Below are 15595 nucleotides of genomic sequence, written 5' to 3'. Positions count from 1 at the left end.
TCCCTTCCTCTCTGTCTGTCTCCCCTCTCTGTTTTTTTCCTCCCTTTGATTTAAAAAAAAAAGAAAAAAAAAGAAAAAGATTTTTATAGCCTGAGATCAAACGCACTTTGTTTGACTTTGAACACTGTCTGCAATTGTGTTCAGGTAGTATATGTTTTTATCATCCTGTTGTTAAGGGCTTTGTCAGTTCTTTGTTTCTGTCCTCACTTTACCTCAAATGGAAATTGAATCGGTTGTCACAGACGTTGTTATAGCACATACGTGTAACCTCAACATCGTCCTCACAAGTCGTCCCCGAGAGAGAGCAACGGAAAACAGTTTGATGGTGTTCTCACGGCTCCCACAATACATTTATTGAGGCTCCAGATTGCGTGAGCACATTGCAGAATATGACCATGTAAAACCCACATGTGTCTGCACCACATATGTCGGTCTGCATTTGATTAGGAGCAAAATGGACCAAATTGACTAAAAACCGGGCAAAGGCCAATTTTCCCCCGCTGTTTTTTCTGTTCTGCTGCCACCACTTGGTTAGCGGTGTGTTCCTTCTGCTTCCAGAGAAGAAATATCAAACTGTACTGCATGCATTCTACCAATCCCTGTAAAATCTGCTAGGAAGATCGTGTACGTCCTCAAGGAAGATGTGAAAATTGGACGATTGTTGCTTATTTTACCAAGCACGGCTGTTTTCTGCCTAAAACTCTTACATGAAAGCGTTTCCTTTTAACTACATAGGGAAGGACTGTGTTTCCCTATATCATGTCTTGTCAGGCACAGCTTGCCCCCGTGCAAATCATTGCTCTAACCAAACTTCTGCTATTTAACTCACCAAAACATATTTATTTGTAATCCAAAACCTAAACCCAACCATTTGGTTTGCAGGGCATGTTGACTGCACTATTTGGCGCTATAAGGAAGCACTAAGGTTAGCTTATAGACTGAATTCAGCTGGAAAAAGTTACTCAAGCATGTTCAACTACTTGGCCAGCTTACTTACCGCAGTATATTGTAAAATAACATAAAATTGTTGCAAAATATAGCTCAGGGTTTTAAAAGAAATGCTGCAAATTGAGTCATTTGGGCTTAATACTCCCAAAAGAACTCTACAAGATCCTGGGGGGATTGCTTAAAGACGTCGGTATGCTTCAAATGAAGTGCTTGTCGGATCGTCGAGCGGCTCCTGAGACCTCCATCAGAATTTAACAATCCAACAATCACTTTCCATAGTGACTGGCCATGTGTTCGGAGGTGAGAAAGTAAGACTTCCCACTCAAGCTCTCTTTTTGTGTGTACAGCCAAGTGTAATGCCTTGGCTGCCTTTGAGGACAGACTATCTCAAAGTGTGTACGACTTCCCTCTATGACTGCAAGGTTTTTTGTCCCGCCTTGTGTGGCCATTTGAAAAAAAAGAAAAAGATAAGCACTTTTGCCTTTAGACGTGTTCCGCAGGCGCTTAATGTGAACTTGTTTATTTGAAGCATACTGAACCCTTTACTCTCATTGCACCCTGGTTATTGCAGTTGTCCCCCTTTTCCTTCCCTTTTTACAGGAAACCTCCAACATCATTTGTTCTTCTGCCATCCCATTGCTGCCCCCCCCCCCCCTCCTATTTTTTCCAGACATCCCAGCCTGCTCCTCTCTCTGCAAACCATTCATAATGACTGCCATTCATAACACGTCACCATCGGCTGGGTTTTATTTTCCTTACAAGCCAGTCATGGCAAGTTCAAGTTACCCCCCCACCTCCCCTCTCCTCTCCCTGTCCCTCATACTCAGCCCTCCTTGACCCCCACGTTCCCAGCGTATTCATTCTCTCCCATTTGTCTCAGCCCAGTCTAAACAAGCAGCTACAGAGGGGCAGGAGGGAGGGAGCGGGTGAGAGAGTGAGGGATAATTGTGGGGGAGAGAATGATGAAAGGAGGGGTGAGAGCTGATTGAAATGGAGTAATTGTATCAAGACTGTATTGTATTCCTTCCATCTTCTCTCCTCTCATCTTCCATTTTACTTTTTTTTTGGGGAGGAAGGGGGAGATAGTAGAGAGATAGTGGATGTGGGAGGCATCGATAGTGATGACTCGGGTGGAGTGCGGTGTGATTAGAGGACTAGTTTGTTAGTCTTCTTTCTTCCAGCAAGTTCATCCATTCCTGTGGCTTAGAGATGTTATTTTGTTATTATGTTACATCTCATCTTCTGTCTTGAGTGTTTCCCAAAATGCTCCAGGGCTTCTCCCGTAGGCAAAGCGTTAGGTTCATGCTGGTTTTCAGTGAGTTGTCTGGACAACCAATTGGATGGATCGCCATGACATTCATGTGCCCCTCAGGATGAATTTTAACAACTCTGGTTATCCTTTCACTTTCCACGCGGCGCCATTGTTGGGTCATCATTTTAGTTTGTCCAATACTTTGACCGAATACCTGCAAAACCGTTGACATTCCCATCAACCTCAGCTGTTCTGTTTTGTGCAAAGTTTAAAGTTAGCATGCTAAGCTAAGATGGTGTAAACTCGCATGCTAAGCAACATTAGTCAACATTGCCGTATTAGCTTGCTGATGTTAGCATTTAGCTCAAAGCACTGCTTTTTCTGAGAACAACCTCACAGGGTAGCTAGCGTGGCTGTAGACAGAAATAAAAAAGAAGGAAACTATGACGTAATGTGACCGTATTTTAAAGTTAAATGTGTATATAGAACTGCTTTGCGTCATTGTTGTTATTGAAGTTGGTCAAGAACATCATGCTCCCTGGGTTTGAATGACTATGTTCACACTGTCTTTTGTGAAATGAAAGAAACAGCGAGAGCTACCACTGTGCAGTCCCTAGGCTAACCCATAAAACAGCTTTTTTAAAAAGTAGGTCAGAATGAAGATACACTTGGGTGGCACTAAATTCTCCAGGCTTTTTTTTTTTGTTTTGCAATATCTGGATCATTCTCTACTAGCGTGTAACACTTAAAGCTGTCCATATGGTGTGTTTATGTATGGACGTAGTTGCAGAAGTATCAAAGCAGGTCATTACAAATACTCAGTAGTATTAAGGCTGTAGGAAATGGGTGTCGTTTGGGTCCTTTGGGTTCTTGGCTTGTCCATCTGTTTCTGGGAAGATCTAAACATCGGTGGCAGAGTGGAGCACTGGAGCCTGACAGATGTATACAGAGCCCTTCTTCCACTGTCAACACAACTGAGTGTTTCCTGTTTTTATGAGCCTCAGAGATGGATGGGGTGCCTGGGCAGGGATGATTTATGATGGGCGACCTTGGTGTGCGAGAGCCTGCCGTCTTTCTGAGTAGTTCGTTGCAACGTCCATGGAGGCCAGAGGTGCATTTTGTTGCTGTGTATAATGTTTGGCAGTTGGACGCTTGCACAGTTGTTCTGTAACTTCACTATTAGTGTATTGTAGCGTGAGTTGTTTATTTGACATATAGGGGGGGAAAAAAATTGGCTTTGGCTCGTAATATCGCTGGAAGGTTGGAAAAGGTCAAAACAGGTTCTCTTTAGCAGGTGATTAATTCAATGTGATCACAAGCCAAGAACCACATTATGGGACTATTTAGACCCAGCTGACATGCACGGATGGTGGTTAGCATGTCTGGCAAAGACCGCAGACTTAATTAACAAGGTATTTGAAATCCTGCCCCTGTCTATGGAAACCTCCATCCGAATAATAACAAATAGCGAAATGGCAAAATAGTCGGTGAATGCATACAGCTGCTAATGACCTGCAGAAACCACAATGGAATGGATCAGTAGTAAGAAATTAAACATTGTAATAGCTGGCTAAATCCAACCAAACTTTCTCTTTAGACTGAATATTATAGATTAATTTCAAAAACAAGTAGTAGTCTTGTGTGGCTACTAGGATTTAAGAAATGTGTGCCTGCTATCTGGTTTGTGCCATATTCTCCATCAATATTTATTAATGTGATTGGATTTACCCATGGTTGGTCAGCATTTATGTATTTAACGAAAACATAGATTTAAGAGCAGCATTATTGTTTCAAGTTATTCCAATAAAGCCTACTTTGATTGCTGTTTCTTCCCTCCCTGTCTCTGTTTTTGCCTGGTAGAGGGCCCAAAGTTTCTATTTGTGTCTCTCTAACTCCACCCCCCACCCTCTCTCTCCCCATCTCTTTGTGAAAGGCTGTTTTGTGTTGCAGTGAGCGGAAAGGAAGTTGCTGGCTTTGTGATGGGATCTCTGTGAAGATACTGTTGACTCTGTGACCCAGTAAAAAAAAAAAAAAAATCTCTGTTAGTTTTGAGCAAATACTCAGGCCCAGTGTCTCTGCAGAGGTTGTAGTTACGGCTGTTATTTCAGCTTGACCTGCAGTCACAGTTATGACACGCAGATATCGACATCCGGTATCCACATGAAAGAAATGTACTGTATACTTCCCAGTAGTTGAACTGTTCACGCTTCTTTTTCTTCAAGGAGTTAATTTATTCTGTGAGAGGTGTGAATGGGGGAAAGCATTTGCATGTGCATACTTAATGTCCCGTCAGAAAGGGATGTATTTAATGCCTTGTCATGCCTGAATAGGAAGGTTTGCATAGATCTGAATTAGGTGTTAAAAGGCCAATAACAGAAAACAAAGCACTCATGTTTGTCCGAAAAAGTAGACAAGTTACAAAAGGCCGTGTGCGTGCAGCAACTCGCAAATTTAATGAATTGTGATTCTCCAAATTAAGTCGTAGACGTTATTTTCACTCAAACATGTTGCAAGTTGTCCTTAACAGTAATCCTCATGTTATTTCCAACTGTGTGTTCAGACTGAGCGTGAAGCGAATTTTAGAGATTGAATACAATTCCCTTATTTGATCGCTCCTCGCCTGACCGGGAAAGGACGTTGCAATGCTCTTATTTCTGCTCTGAGGAGCGAGGAGGGTTCCCTGAGGAGGCGTGAGTGAGGATAAAAGAGATCAACCTTCGCTGAAGCCTTTTACCCGGCCGACACACACCCTTTAATTAGAAATGCGTTGCTGATCGCATGCTGCAGCTCATCGGACTGGTCTGAAACCGCATCACGTCACTGCAGTTTCATCCCGTGGTGGACGGACACACAACAGAACCGAGTGCATTGCTGCCAGGTTTCAGATGTTTTCAAATTTACCTTCTTGTCAAAACAGTGGGTCTGTGTTAAACTGTAGGTCTGATTGACGAAATGAACCACAAACAACTTATAATGTTGAGCATGAACACATGGAGTGTGTTTTGTTTTGTTTTTTTGGCCTGATCTTGTTATGTGAGTGGTTTCACTCAGGAATCACAGTTGACCCCTGAACTCCTGAAAGAGGTTTTGGTTGTCAGTAACATTAAAGGTTAACATCTAAGCAGTAGCACTGAAGTCCTTATTTACTCATATATTGTACCTTCTTTCCTCCTGCCTTTCCCACTTTGTGTGATCTTTCCTCTGCCTGTCTCTCTCCGCCTTTTCCCTTTATCCTTCCCTGTTTTCTCAACATGTCCCTCTCTGTCTCCTCTCTCTCTGCAGTGTTGGCAGACAACCTGAAGTCCAACCCGGGGATAAAGTGGCAGTACTTCAGCTCAGAGGAGGGCATCTTCACGGTCTTTCCCGCCCACAAGTTCCAATGCAAGGGCAGTTACGAGCACCGCAGCAGGTACACACCAGCTTCTCCTTTTTGTTTAACATTCGGCTTCCTTTCATTGTCGGGCTCAAAGTTACAAACCCACGGTTTGTCAACAGATATCACTCATTTAGCGAAGCCTCAGAACAGGCCGGCTGAGGTTCCTGCCCTCATCCTCCTCACCCTCTCTCCTACTCCTCTTCCTCGCCCCTCCTCCTCCTGTCAGTTGCTGTGGGGTGGCCCAGAGGGCACGTTGATGGCATGCCGCCCCTCACACACCCTGGCCACACATGCCCTTGTCAGGAATGTGGCTCCGTGCCACTAAAGCCTGTTGGAATTTCACACCTCCAGTGTTGTGGGTTTTTATTGTGGCCACGGCTGAAAGACATCTCTTTCTCTCTATATTCTTTTTGTCTCTCTGGTCCATTTTCTCAGTTTTCTTCACTTTTTTTTTTAATCATGTCTTTTGGATTTTTTTCTTGCTGTTCAAGTCAGTGAGCTGGCATACAGCCATGAGAGAAACGACGTTTCTTGGCTTGCTTCAAGCGTGAATGAGGCTTTGTGAGTACATCACTCCCCTTCTCTGCCCTGTGTTAGTGTCTCCTTGTCCAGCAGACCACACACACACAGGCGCTGACCCCCTCCTACCCTCTGCACTCCTCCATACCCCCACCAAGCTGATCATATACGTACATTAACACATACACCACATATATCAGACCAACAGCAGGCTGACAGTGAGTACATAGTCCGCTTTTTTAAAATCACAAGTCTTTTTAACACTGTGGGACCATGATAAGGTCAAGTTTTTTCTTTTTTTTGGGGGGGGGGGGGGGGTTAGATACTTCAGCCGGAAGTTAAACATGTTACTTTCGTTTTTTTAGCTCACCATGTAGGATCATGGTCTGAAAAGCTGCTGAAATGTTACTTTATAATTCAAAAACACATTGGAATAAACTGAAAGGTAAAATCCCTTTTGTAACTTTTGAAGCTTGAAGGTTTCCCATATAGCTGTGGGAAGTCGTGCACACATGGTTTTGGATAACTAATTACGCAATGACAGACACGTTTTGAACCTCCACCAAAAATAACAGTTAAGGGAAGGGGATTTCTTATGGAAACTGTAGCTGAGTGCAGGCTGGACAAGAAGGCTCTGACAAAAGCCACCCAGGAAAGACGAGGGACGAGGAGAAAAACAAGGCCATAATGTTTAGTTGGCGCATACGTGAGACAGTTGCTTAGCAGTGCAAATGTATTTACTCCCAACTCTGCACCAAAACTGCATCGTGTGTTTCCATAGTTGATGCTCTTTCAACATTTTACACTCACTGTCCGAATGCTGTTACAGTATTCATTAATATCGTCTTGGGTTGAGGATTGTATGCATATCGCTGTGCAGTCAAGTGTCTGATCTCGACATGCACGCTTGCGCGTGTATTCCTGCAGGCCTGTGTATGTGTCTGCGGTGCGTCCCCAGTCTAAACACATCGTGGTGATGGTGGACCACGGAGCGTCTGTAACTGACACCCAGCTGCAGATCGCCAGGGACTCGGCGCTGGTCATCCTCAACGCCATAGACGAACATGACAAGGTTAGTGAAAGGGAGTAGACTTGAATATGCTTCCATGCTTTGGAAAATAAAATTTAAAAAAAGCCACCAGCTTTTAGTGACACCAGTCATGTTTGGTTTTTTTTCCCCTCCATTTAATCTCATTATCACTCCTCTCCAGATCTCCATTCTCTCGGTGGCAGAGACGGTTCGCTCCTGTTCTCTGGACCAGTGCTATAAGAGTCTGCTCTCCCCAGCCACCAGTGAGACCAAGAGGAAGATGAGCACCTTCATCTCCAACATCAAGGCCTCTGATGGAGCCACGCAGCACGCAGCGGGCTTCCAGAAAGCCTTCCAGCTGCTGCGAAACACCAGCAGCCTCTGCAAACAGAGTACCAGTAAGGAAACAATATTGTGAAATTGCGGTGACGCTGCGTATTAGGAATGTGCACAGTTGTCCCAGTGATCAGTTCCAGCTCTTGTGCGTTAACTGATGTGCGCGCCGTGTTTGTTTCTGTCTCCTATCAGCCACAGACATGGTGATCATCTACCTGTCGTCTGGTATCACGTCTCGAGAGTCGTCGGAGCAGGAGAAGAGAGCGACGCTCAGTGTGGTCAGAGAGGAGAACCGACACCTCAACAACTCTGTCATGATCCTCACCTACGCTCTCATGAACGGTAGGTCTCTCTTATTTAAGATTCACCTTTTCTTTTCTTTTTTTTTTGGAGTAGTTTGAATTGATTTTCACCTGGATTTAATGTCCCCATGATAAAAAAAAGAGTTGCAGCAAGTGATCTAGCAAGGAGTAAAGATGACAAAATGCAAATTACCTGCTGATTTTCCCTCAACAGAAACAGGTGAAATTTGCGTTTTAAGCTACGAAAGGAATTTGTAAAATATCTTTATCACAGAGACTTCTCTGTTTTTTTTATCCAAATTTCACAACAACAAAAAACCCAAATAAAGTCCAAGATTTGTTTTGAGAAATACTACTTGTACTTTAACTACGGGTGAGACCAACATGTTACTTACAATTTCATTTTCACAGTGTTGTTAAATATCTGCAGTGTAAAATAAACTAAATGAAGCCTTCTAGGTTATCTCACATATTACAACACTTATTTGTACACTTGTATAAATTGAACATGAACAGCAGCCCAGTTGAAAAATCGTATCTTTTAGGAATAAAGCACAAAATAGTCAAAGGCCATTGAACATCCTGGTTTTTTTTTAGTTGCATGTTCTCCACATTAATGTTGATTAATTGTTTTCTTGCACATCTCTAGAGCTTTGTTCCTTTTTGGCTCTGCTGGGAGCTGTTTCTGTGTGTTAGATATCCTTTCTCTGTGTTCTTGGGTTCAGTGTGCTCAAGAGAAGACTGAAGGTTAGAGAGGTGCTCAGAAACCTCAAAGGCTTTTGTGTGTGTGTGGGTGTGTTGGTGTGTATGCTTCCTTTTCCTCTTTTATTGTCCTTGTCCATCCATCTGCCTCATCTAATACCTGCAACACACACACACACACACACAGACACACACACACACACACACACACACACACACACACACACTCACTCACTGTGCATGCATTAGTCCACCATTAATACAAATGGTTTTTGCATCTGAGAATGGAAATGAGGCACATCTAAGAGAGGACAGAGTGAGACTTCAAAGGGCGAACTGCTCACTCTGTGTGTGACTGACAGAGGACCTTGGCTGTTTAAAGAGCTCCATGATGAAAAGGATGCAGAAATCTGAGTTTATTAGCATTGCATATCCAAAAAAACATTTGTTTTGTTGCCGACACTGTTGCACGCAGCTGAAAGGCCCAATGTGTGTGTGGGTGTGTGTGTCTTATTCCCTGCATCCCCTGCCAAATGTGAAGTACTGATTGTTCAAGGAGATCAGCAGTCCCTCGGCAGTATAATGCACAGTCGTTTGTGTGTGTGTGTGTGTGTGTGTGTGTGTGTGTTGATGAGAGGCCCACCTCCCTCAACCAAAGCAGTGTATGGTAGCCTGAATAAACTGCTCTCCTGTCAGCTAAGTATGATTTCTACCCTACATGCTGATCATTACCTGCTTACCCCTTTTATTTTGCATATAGCTGTATTTTTGATTTATCATAAAAATGTCAGAAAATGGTGAAAAACCCCCCATCACAATTTCCCAGAGCACAAAACTATGTTGTCATATTGTTTTATATGAAAAACGGTCAAAAGATATTATGTTTATAATCGTATATAAAATGGAGAAAATTAGTAAATCTTCGCTTTTGAGAAGCTGGAGCCAGCAAATCTTTGGTGTTTTTGTGTTTGATAAATGACTGAGATAAAACTTAGGCTAATTAAGAAGTTTTCGATATTATTACACACACTTTAAGTCTTTTATCTCCTCAGAAGTGACTTTCAAACTCAGCGCACACAGATTGAGAAAGTGGGTGACGACAGACGGGTGACCTTGCATACTGATGACCCGCTGTGCAAGGTTCAACATAATTACCACGAAAATAGCCTTATAATAGCACATAGTCATATAGTTAATATTCATCTTTTTTTGGCAAATTACATTTGTTTCCTTGCAAGCGGCTGGCAAATGTTCGGGGGTTCCCAGCCTGCACACTGCAGGTTTCAGAATATTCTGAAAATGACCTTTGCGTATGTTCTTATGTTGTTATGTACTGACTGTGAACGTGACTGCGTTTACTTACAAGAAAACCTCACATGGTATCTTTGAGGAGGTAGACTTTTCTAAAAACTCGTAATAATTGCTAATTATTTTGGTATGAAGGATCGGCTTGCATATCCTAGAGAGTGGGAATAGATACTCCCTCATAAATTAAAGTGAACAGAAACCTGTGCTGTCCGCAAAACTTCTCCTTTTATGTTCGTTTGACATTGCCACCCATGACGACGCTGCCACCCGCGAGTTGCCCAGCGTGATGATCAGCAGAGCAGAGCCTTGGCATTAAAGCGGGATTCTGCGGTAATCCAGTCAATGATTGGATACTGGCAGACACTCTGTGCTCTCTCCATCCCAATAGGTTGTGGGATGCCAAATGTTCCAGGTGACAGCTGTAGGGGCCAGCCGCGGTTAGCCGCTCTCCCCGAAATGACCTCACGAGGCTCGGAAAGATAGAGTCTGAGCTGTGCATTAACATCTCAGCTGCATATTTTCTTTTGAAGTGATGAGGGATTTATTCATGTCGTATAATCTCTGAGCTTCACAGATGACAATTGGGTTCAGCAGATGCACGGGATTGTACGGATAAAGCTTATAGAGATCATGGCGCAGGATCACAAGTCAGGGCCTGAATGTATGAAATATCTCTGCTGCTAATGCCAAGTAAGTTTGGGAAATCCATGTGGCAATGTATAGTATGTACTTATTATGATTCAATGCCTCTCGCTGCTTAACCACGTGAACTGTATGAGGTTAAATACATCTTTCATTTCAAAGATTCTTGAAGAATTCAGGTTTGGTGGCAGGAGTGTGATTTATTTTTTCCAGCTCCTTGAAGGAATTGTTTTTTTTAGAGCTAGAGGGGAAAGTGAACACTGGGTTTCCTTTTATAACAGGAATTTGAGTCATGCGGTCTTAAGTGAGGAGCTGTTTACTTTTTTTTTTTCTCATTTGCACAGTTACCCTGTTCAATGGGCCTTTAGCCATGCCGTCAGTTACGGATTTGTTCTTAATATCCCTGCTTGATTAGATCAAACAAATTCCGTCATCGGCTCTCCCTCCCTGTCCTGAACTCATTCTCTATCCCCTTCCCTCCTCCTGCAGAGGGAGTAACAGGCCTGAAGGAGCTGGCCTTCTTGAGGGATCTTGCAGAGCAGAATTCTGTGAAATACGGCGTCGACCGAACGTCCGACAGGGACCGCTTCTTTGCGGCGTCCTCGTCTGGATCAGCAGGAGCTTCCATGATGCCGGTGGTGAAGGGCAGCATGATGGTACTAAACCAGCTGAGCAACCTGGAGACGACGGTGGGCCGCTTCTACATTAACCTGCCCAACCGCATGATCGACCTGGCCCGCTTCAGCCTGCCCTACTCTGACCCCATGGGAGATGGTGAGTGGTTTGGACACAACTGGACAGTCTGCGCTAATATTGAATGACATGAAGGTTTTTGGCCAGAATGAAGCTAGAGCCAGCAGACAATTAGCTTGGCTTAGCATAAAACCTGGAAACATGTTATTTAATGAGCTTTTATGAGATTGTTTTACCTTTATGCTAAGCTCAGCCAATTTCCTGCTTGCATTGTACAGCTGTGAGAGGAGTCTTGATCTTGATCTAACTCTCGGCGAGAAAGTGAATACATTTATTTCCCAAAATGTCAAACTATTCCTTGTAATAAACACTTTTACTGAAGGCAAAACTAAAACTGTTTTGTTTTTTTTATTCTGCACAGAAATTTATGAAATGAGCTCACCAGAACTAAATTGCAATCACACAATGAGCTCAAAGAGATAAACTTAGTGTGTCAAACTTAAACTAACCCCAGATGTTGCGTCTTGTTCTTTCTCCAGGGTTTATTATGACCGTGAGCCGGCCCTGTTATTTCGGTAACCTGCTCCTGGGCGTGGTCGGGGTGGACGTGAACCTGGCCTACATCTTGGAGGATGTCACCTACTACCAAGACTCGCTGGCTTCATACACATTCCTCATCGACAACAAAGGTCAGTCACTTAGAGACGCACGGTGCAAAACGTTGTTGCTGGCCTCTTGACTCTCCCACACTTGCACACTCCCATATTCATCACATAAGAGTGAGCAGGAAATGGTGCCTTCTCTAACTTGTGGTTGTGTGAATCATGACAGCCTGTTCTCCAAATAAAGTTTTCCCCCTGTGTGCAGTACTAACAGGTCTACTGGGTAATACAACAAACACAGCAGAAACACAAACCAGTCCCATTGCATGCTGCTTAGATTTCTAAGCCAGCACCAAAACAAACAATAATCAGGATAAATCTTGCTCTGACCTGCAGGTCCAACAGACTCCAGTGGTCTACAAAACATTTCTGAGTGTATTCAGGGTATCAGTCTTTATTAATCACAGCCTTAGAGAAACACTCCAGTTGGAAGGATGTATTTCGTTGGTCTTGTTTCACATACAAGTGGAATTACGCTTTATTTTGTCTCAACTTCCCCCACAGCCATTATCCCTTATTAGGCTTAATTGACATCTTCTTGGTAGCACTGGCACTTCTTTGGCATTTCATTCTGTGTTGAGCCATGCCTCAGTGCGTTGCCACAACACAGGGCGGTAGTGCTCATGTCCGGTCTTGGTTTGTTTTGGCCTAGCTGAGGGGGTCTAGACTAAACCGCTGGTGCTGTGTAGCAGGTAAGTTGTGCCCTGTAGGTCTGGAGAGCGGGGGTTTTGCTAGATGGCGCTATAGCTACGGATTGGTTCCCCTTACTTATAATGAGTTGTATCGGCTGCAATAACATTGGTCTTGGTGACATTGTCCTCCTACCAAGCTGTTTATTCATCTAATGCCAGCGGTGAGAGTTTAATTGAAAAACGTAAATGTGAGTGCAACTGAATTGAGAGTATCTGTCGGCTCATATATGTCCCAGCTGTTGTTCAGATGGCTCTCTCTTCTGGAAGCCATCAGTGCGGTTCAGCAGGGAAAACAGACAGTGGCGGAAGTGGGAATGTCAGCAATGTGGTGAGAAGAGCTCGGCCCATTCTCACATCTTTGCACGTAACTGACCCTCCGCTTTTGTCATAATACCCTTTAAGAAGCCCCCGCCCCTCATAAAACACTACAAATTACCCCAACTAAAACTGAACACAGCAGAGCCTGAAGGTAAATTAAACTAGACTTGAAATGTTGAGCTAGGCGACAGGGAGGACAGGTGTACCTGACATGACGACTGGCACCACAACACAGGACTTGATTCGCGTGTGGTTTTGGGAGGCAGTGCCATTCTAATAGGAGGCAAGAAGAAGGGATGATTTTTAAAATGAGCCGGAACAAGACGAAGTCGAAATGAAGGCTTGCATGACGTGTAGAGGAGAGGGTGGGAGGGAGGGAGGAGAGAGGTGAAGTATAGTGGAGCAAAACATAAAACCTGGGCAGACGACAGCTGACATTTACTCACCTGGATGGTTTAAGTAAGTGTTTATTATTAAACCTCGTGATAGCCGTGTGAGTTGTGCTCCTCGGGCCGTGCCGTTCAGTGAGTCTCTCTTTTCTTTCCCTCTAAAATGTTTGTTATTCTAATAAATACGCCGTCAAATTATAGCTCATTACTGCACCGTGCTTATTAGCGCAGCAACTCGGTAAACATTGACGATTGAGTCCCATTAAAGTTATGAGCTGGCATTCAAGTCGTCTGCTGCTAATTACAGTGCAGGTAAATACACTGACGAGAGGCTTCCGGACCTGGAACGTCAAAATGGCAGATGAGTAAACTGGAAATATTTTTGAGTGTGTGTGTGTGTGTGTGTATGTAAGAAGCCTGCACCTGAACTGGATTATGTATATAGATTTATGTATGCTGGTCCTCTCTATGTGTACTGCAGTTTGCCGTGTGAGGACAGAGATGACACACTTTCTTTTTCAAACATACGCAGGGTATTAGAACTGCATTAAAAAAAAAAAAGAAAACACACACACACACACACATTATTTTGTTTGTTTACTTCTTTCAAAACAGATGGGCTTTCAGTCCAGTGTCTTCAGGGCTCTTTGGCTCTCCCGAAATGATTACTGCTGCTGTTAAGGGCTGTGTTTATCACAGCGCTTCACTCCTTTGCACCACCAGAGTACTGTTTGCTGCTGAGCTTCTTGGCGATATAACGTCACTGCGTGTGTTCACTGTGGCAAAAACAAGGATTTCACAGCCTTTCTGATATTTTTTTCATGACTGTGTCCTCAGAAATGGTCAAAATGAAAACTTAAAGTTACTTTTTTTATATAAACCTACAGCTGCATACGTCAATGCCCTACCTGTGGTGTCCCCTGGAATCAAACCTCGTCACTTCATCCTGTGTTGCATTTAATGGCTGCTGTAAATTCAGCACTTGTCTTTGTCTGTTACTTGATAAAAAAAGTTGCTTGTTTGATTTCCCAGGTTACACCCTGATGCATCCATCGCTGACACGGCCCTACCTGATGACCGAGCCTCCCCTGCACACGGACATTATCCACTACGAGAATATCCCAGGGTTCCCTGCTGTCCGACAGAACATCCTCGGGTAAGACAGGAAGTGTTTTAGCAAACTGTTTTTAAAGTTGACTTCAGCTTCACCATCTAAAACCAGAATTTTCCCAGCCGTGGATACATACGTAGCATAGCATATTTTTTGTTGTTGTCGTTCAATGCTGTGTGTTTCTTGCAGCCTTCCCCTGGGCAGTCAGGTCATCGCTGTGCCGGTCAACTCCTCTCTGTCCTGGCACGCCAACCGACTCAGGGACAACAGCAAAGACGCATACAACGTCAGCTACGCCTGGAAACTGGTAGGTGTCCAAATAGAGACTAAACATCCGACACGTGTTCACTGGTGAAGTCCAGCACTTTGCCCTCAGCCTAGATTGAACAATGAACATCCTGTAGACTATTTTACACTTGTAGATTCACACAAATAAGCAAACGTACATACATATAAATGCGATGAGATAAGTTCTGATCAAGACTTAATTGCAGTCCTTACAGTTACACATACCCAAAGGAAAGAAATATAGGGCTACAAAGAGGAGTTAAATAAATGATGCAGTTTCCAGAGAATCATTTGTAAATTATCCCACGTGAAGATTATAAACTGGCTATTGCGTCTTTTTTTTTTTTCTCCCTCACTTGAATGCCAGTTGTCTTGAGTAAATGTGAGCAAAAGGATCGTATATATTTGAAGCAGAACAAGCACTTACTTGCACAGTCAGAGCAGAGACAAATGATGATCTTTTGGCTCTGGGCCAATGAGCCATTGTCGCGGTGGGAGAATAACTATCTCATATACTTTCTCTCTATCTTCCATTCCTGTCCATAGCTCTTTATCATTACTGCACCGCTGTCTGAAAGCAGTGTTGAGATTTATGCTCCCAGCCTTTATGTCTCCACCAAACCTCCGCCACCTTAAATTAGTCGGTGTAATAAAAACCAAGTGCTCCCACACCCAGAAAGTGTCTGTCCCTCGAATCTGCTTTTCCTCTCAGGCCCAGAAGTGTCATGTTTTAGGAGCAAATGGCAACAGAACAGCAATAACATCACGCCATATTGAGTCTTTTTGCTGTCTGACATTTAGATTTTTGGCAGGAGCAAAAATATCACACTTAATTTAGGCATTTCGCTTTTAGCCTTTTTTTTAAAAAGCTTTTGACATTTTGTTTTTTTTTTTCTTCTTTTTTTCTTTTTTCACACAGGCGCTAGAGTTCAAACACGTCACCTTTGCCGTGAGTTTGGCAGCTGTCTCTGTTTTTTAAAATGAACTCTCCAGAGCCAGAGAAATGGTTAATTGGCCCAGAAAGAAA

General features: G+C 43.5%; 1 protein-coding gene across 1 annotated transcript in view; it reads left to right on the top strand.

Annotated features, from left to right (window-relative positions):
- cachd1 (cache domain containing 1) overlaps nucleotides 1–15595 on the top strand; it is a 76966-nt gene that overhangs the window by 44324 nt on the left and 17047 nt on the right. The window contains exons 5-12 of the mRNA XM_070909157.1: nucleotides 5483–5609; nucleotides 7023–7167; nucleotides 7307–7523; nucleotides 7654–7803; nucleotides 10905–11189; nucleotides 11648–11797; nucleotides 14202–14325; nucleotides 14470–14587. Coding sequence (XP_070765258.1) covers nucleotides 5483–5609; nucleotides 7023–7167; nucleotides 7307–7523; nucleotides 7654–7803; nucleotides 10905–11189; nucleotides 11648–11797; nucleotides 14202–14325; nucleotides 14470–14587 — 1316 coding nt within the window. The remainder of the gene's footprint in view (nucleotides 1–5482; nucleotides 5610–7022; nucleotides 7168–7306; nucleotides 7524–7653; nucleotides 7804–10904; nucleotides 11190–11647; nucleotides 11798–14201; nucleotides 14326–14469; nucleotides 14588–15595) is intronic.

The sequence above is a fragment of the Enoplosus armatus genome, chromosome 7 (genome assembly GCF_043641665.1).
Source record: "Enoplosus armatus isolate fEnoArm2 chromosome 7, fEnoArm2.hap1, whole genome shotgun sequence".
In the NCBI taxonomy this organism is placed as follows: Eukaryota; Metazoa; Chordata; class Actinopteri; order Centrarchiformes; family Enoplosidae; genus Enoplosus; species Enoplosus armatus.
This window is presented reverse-complemented; position numbering and strand designations above follow the sequence as displayed.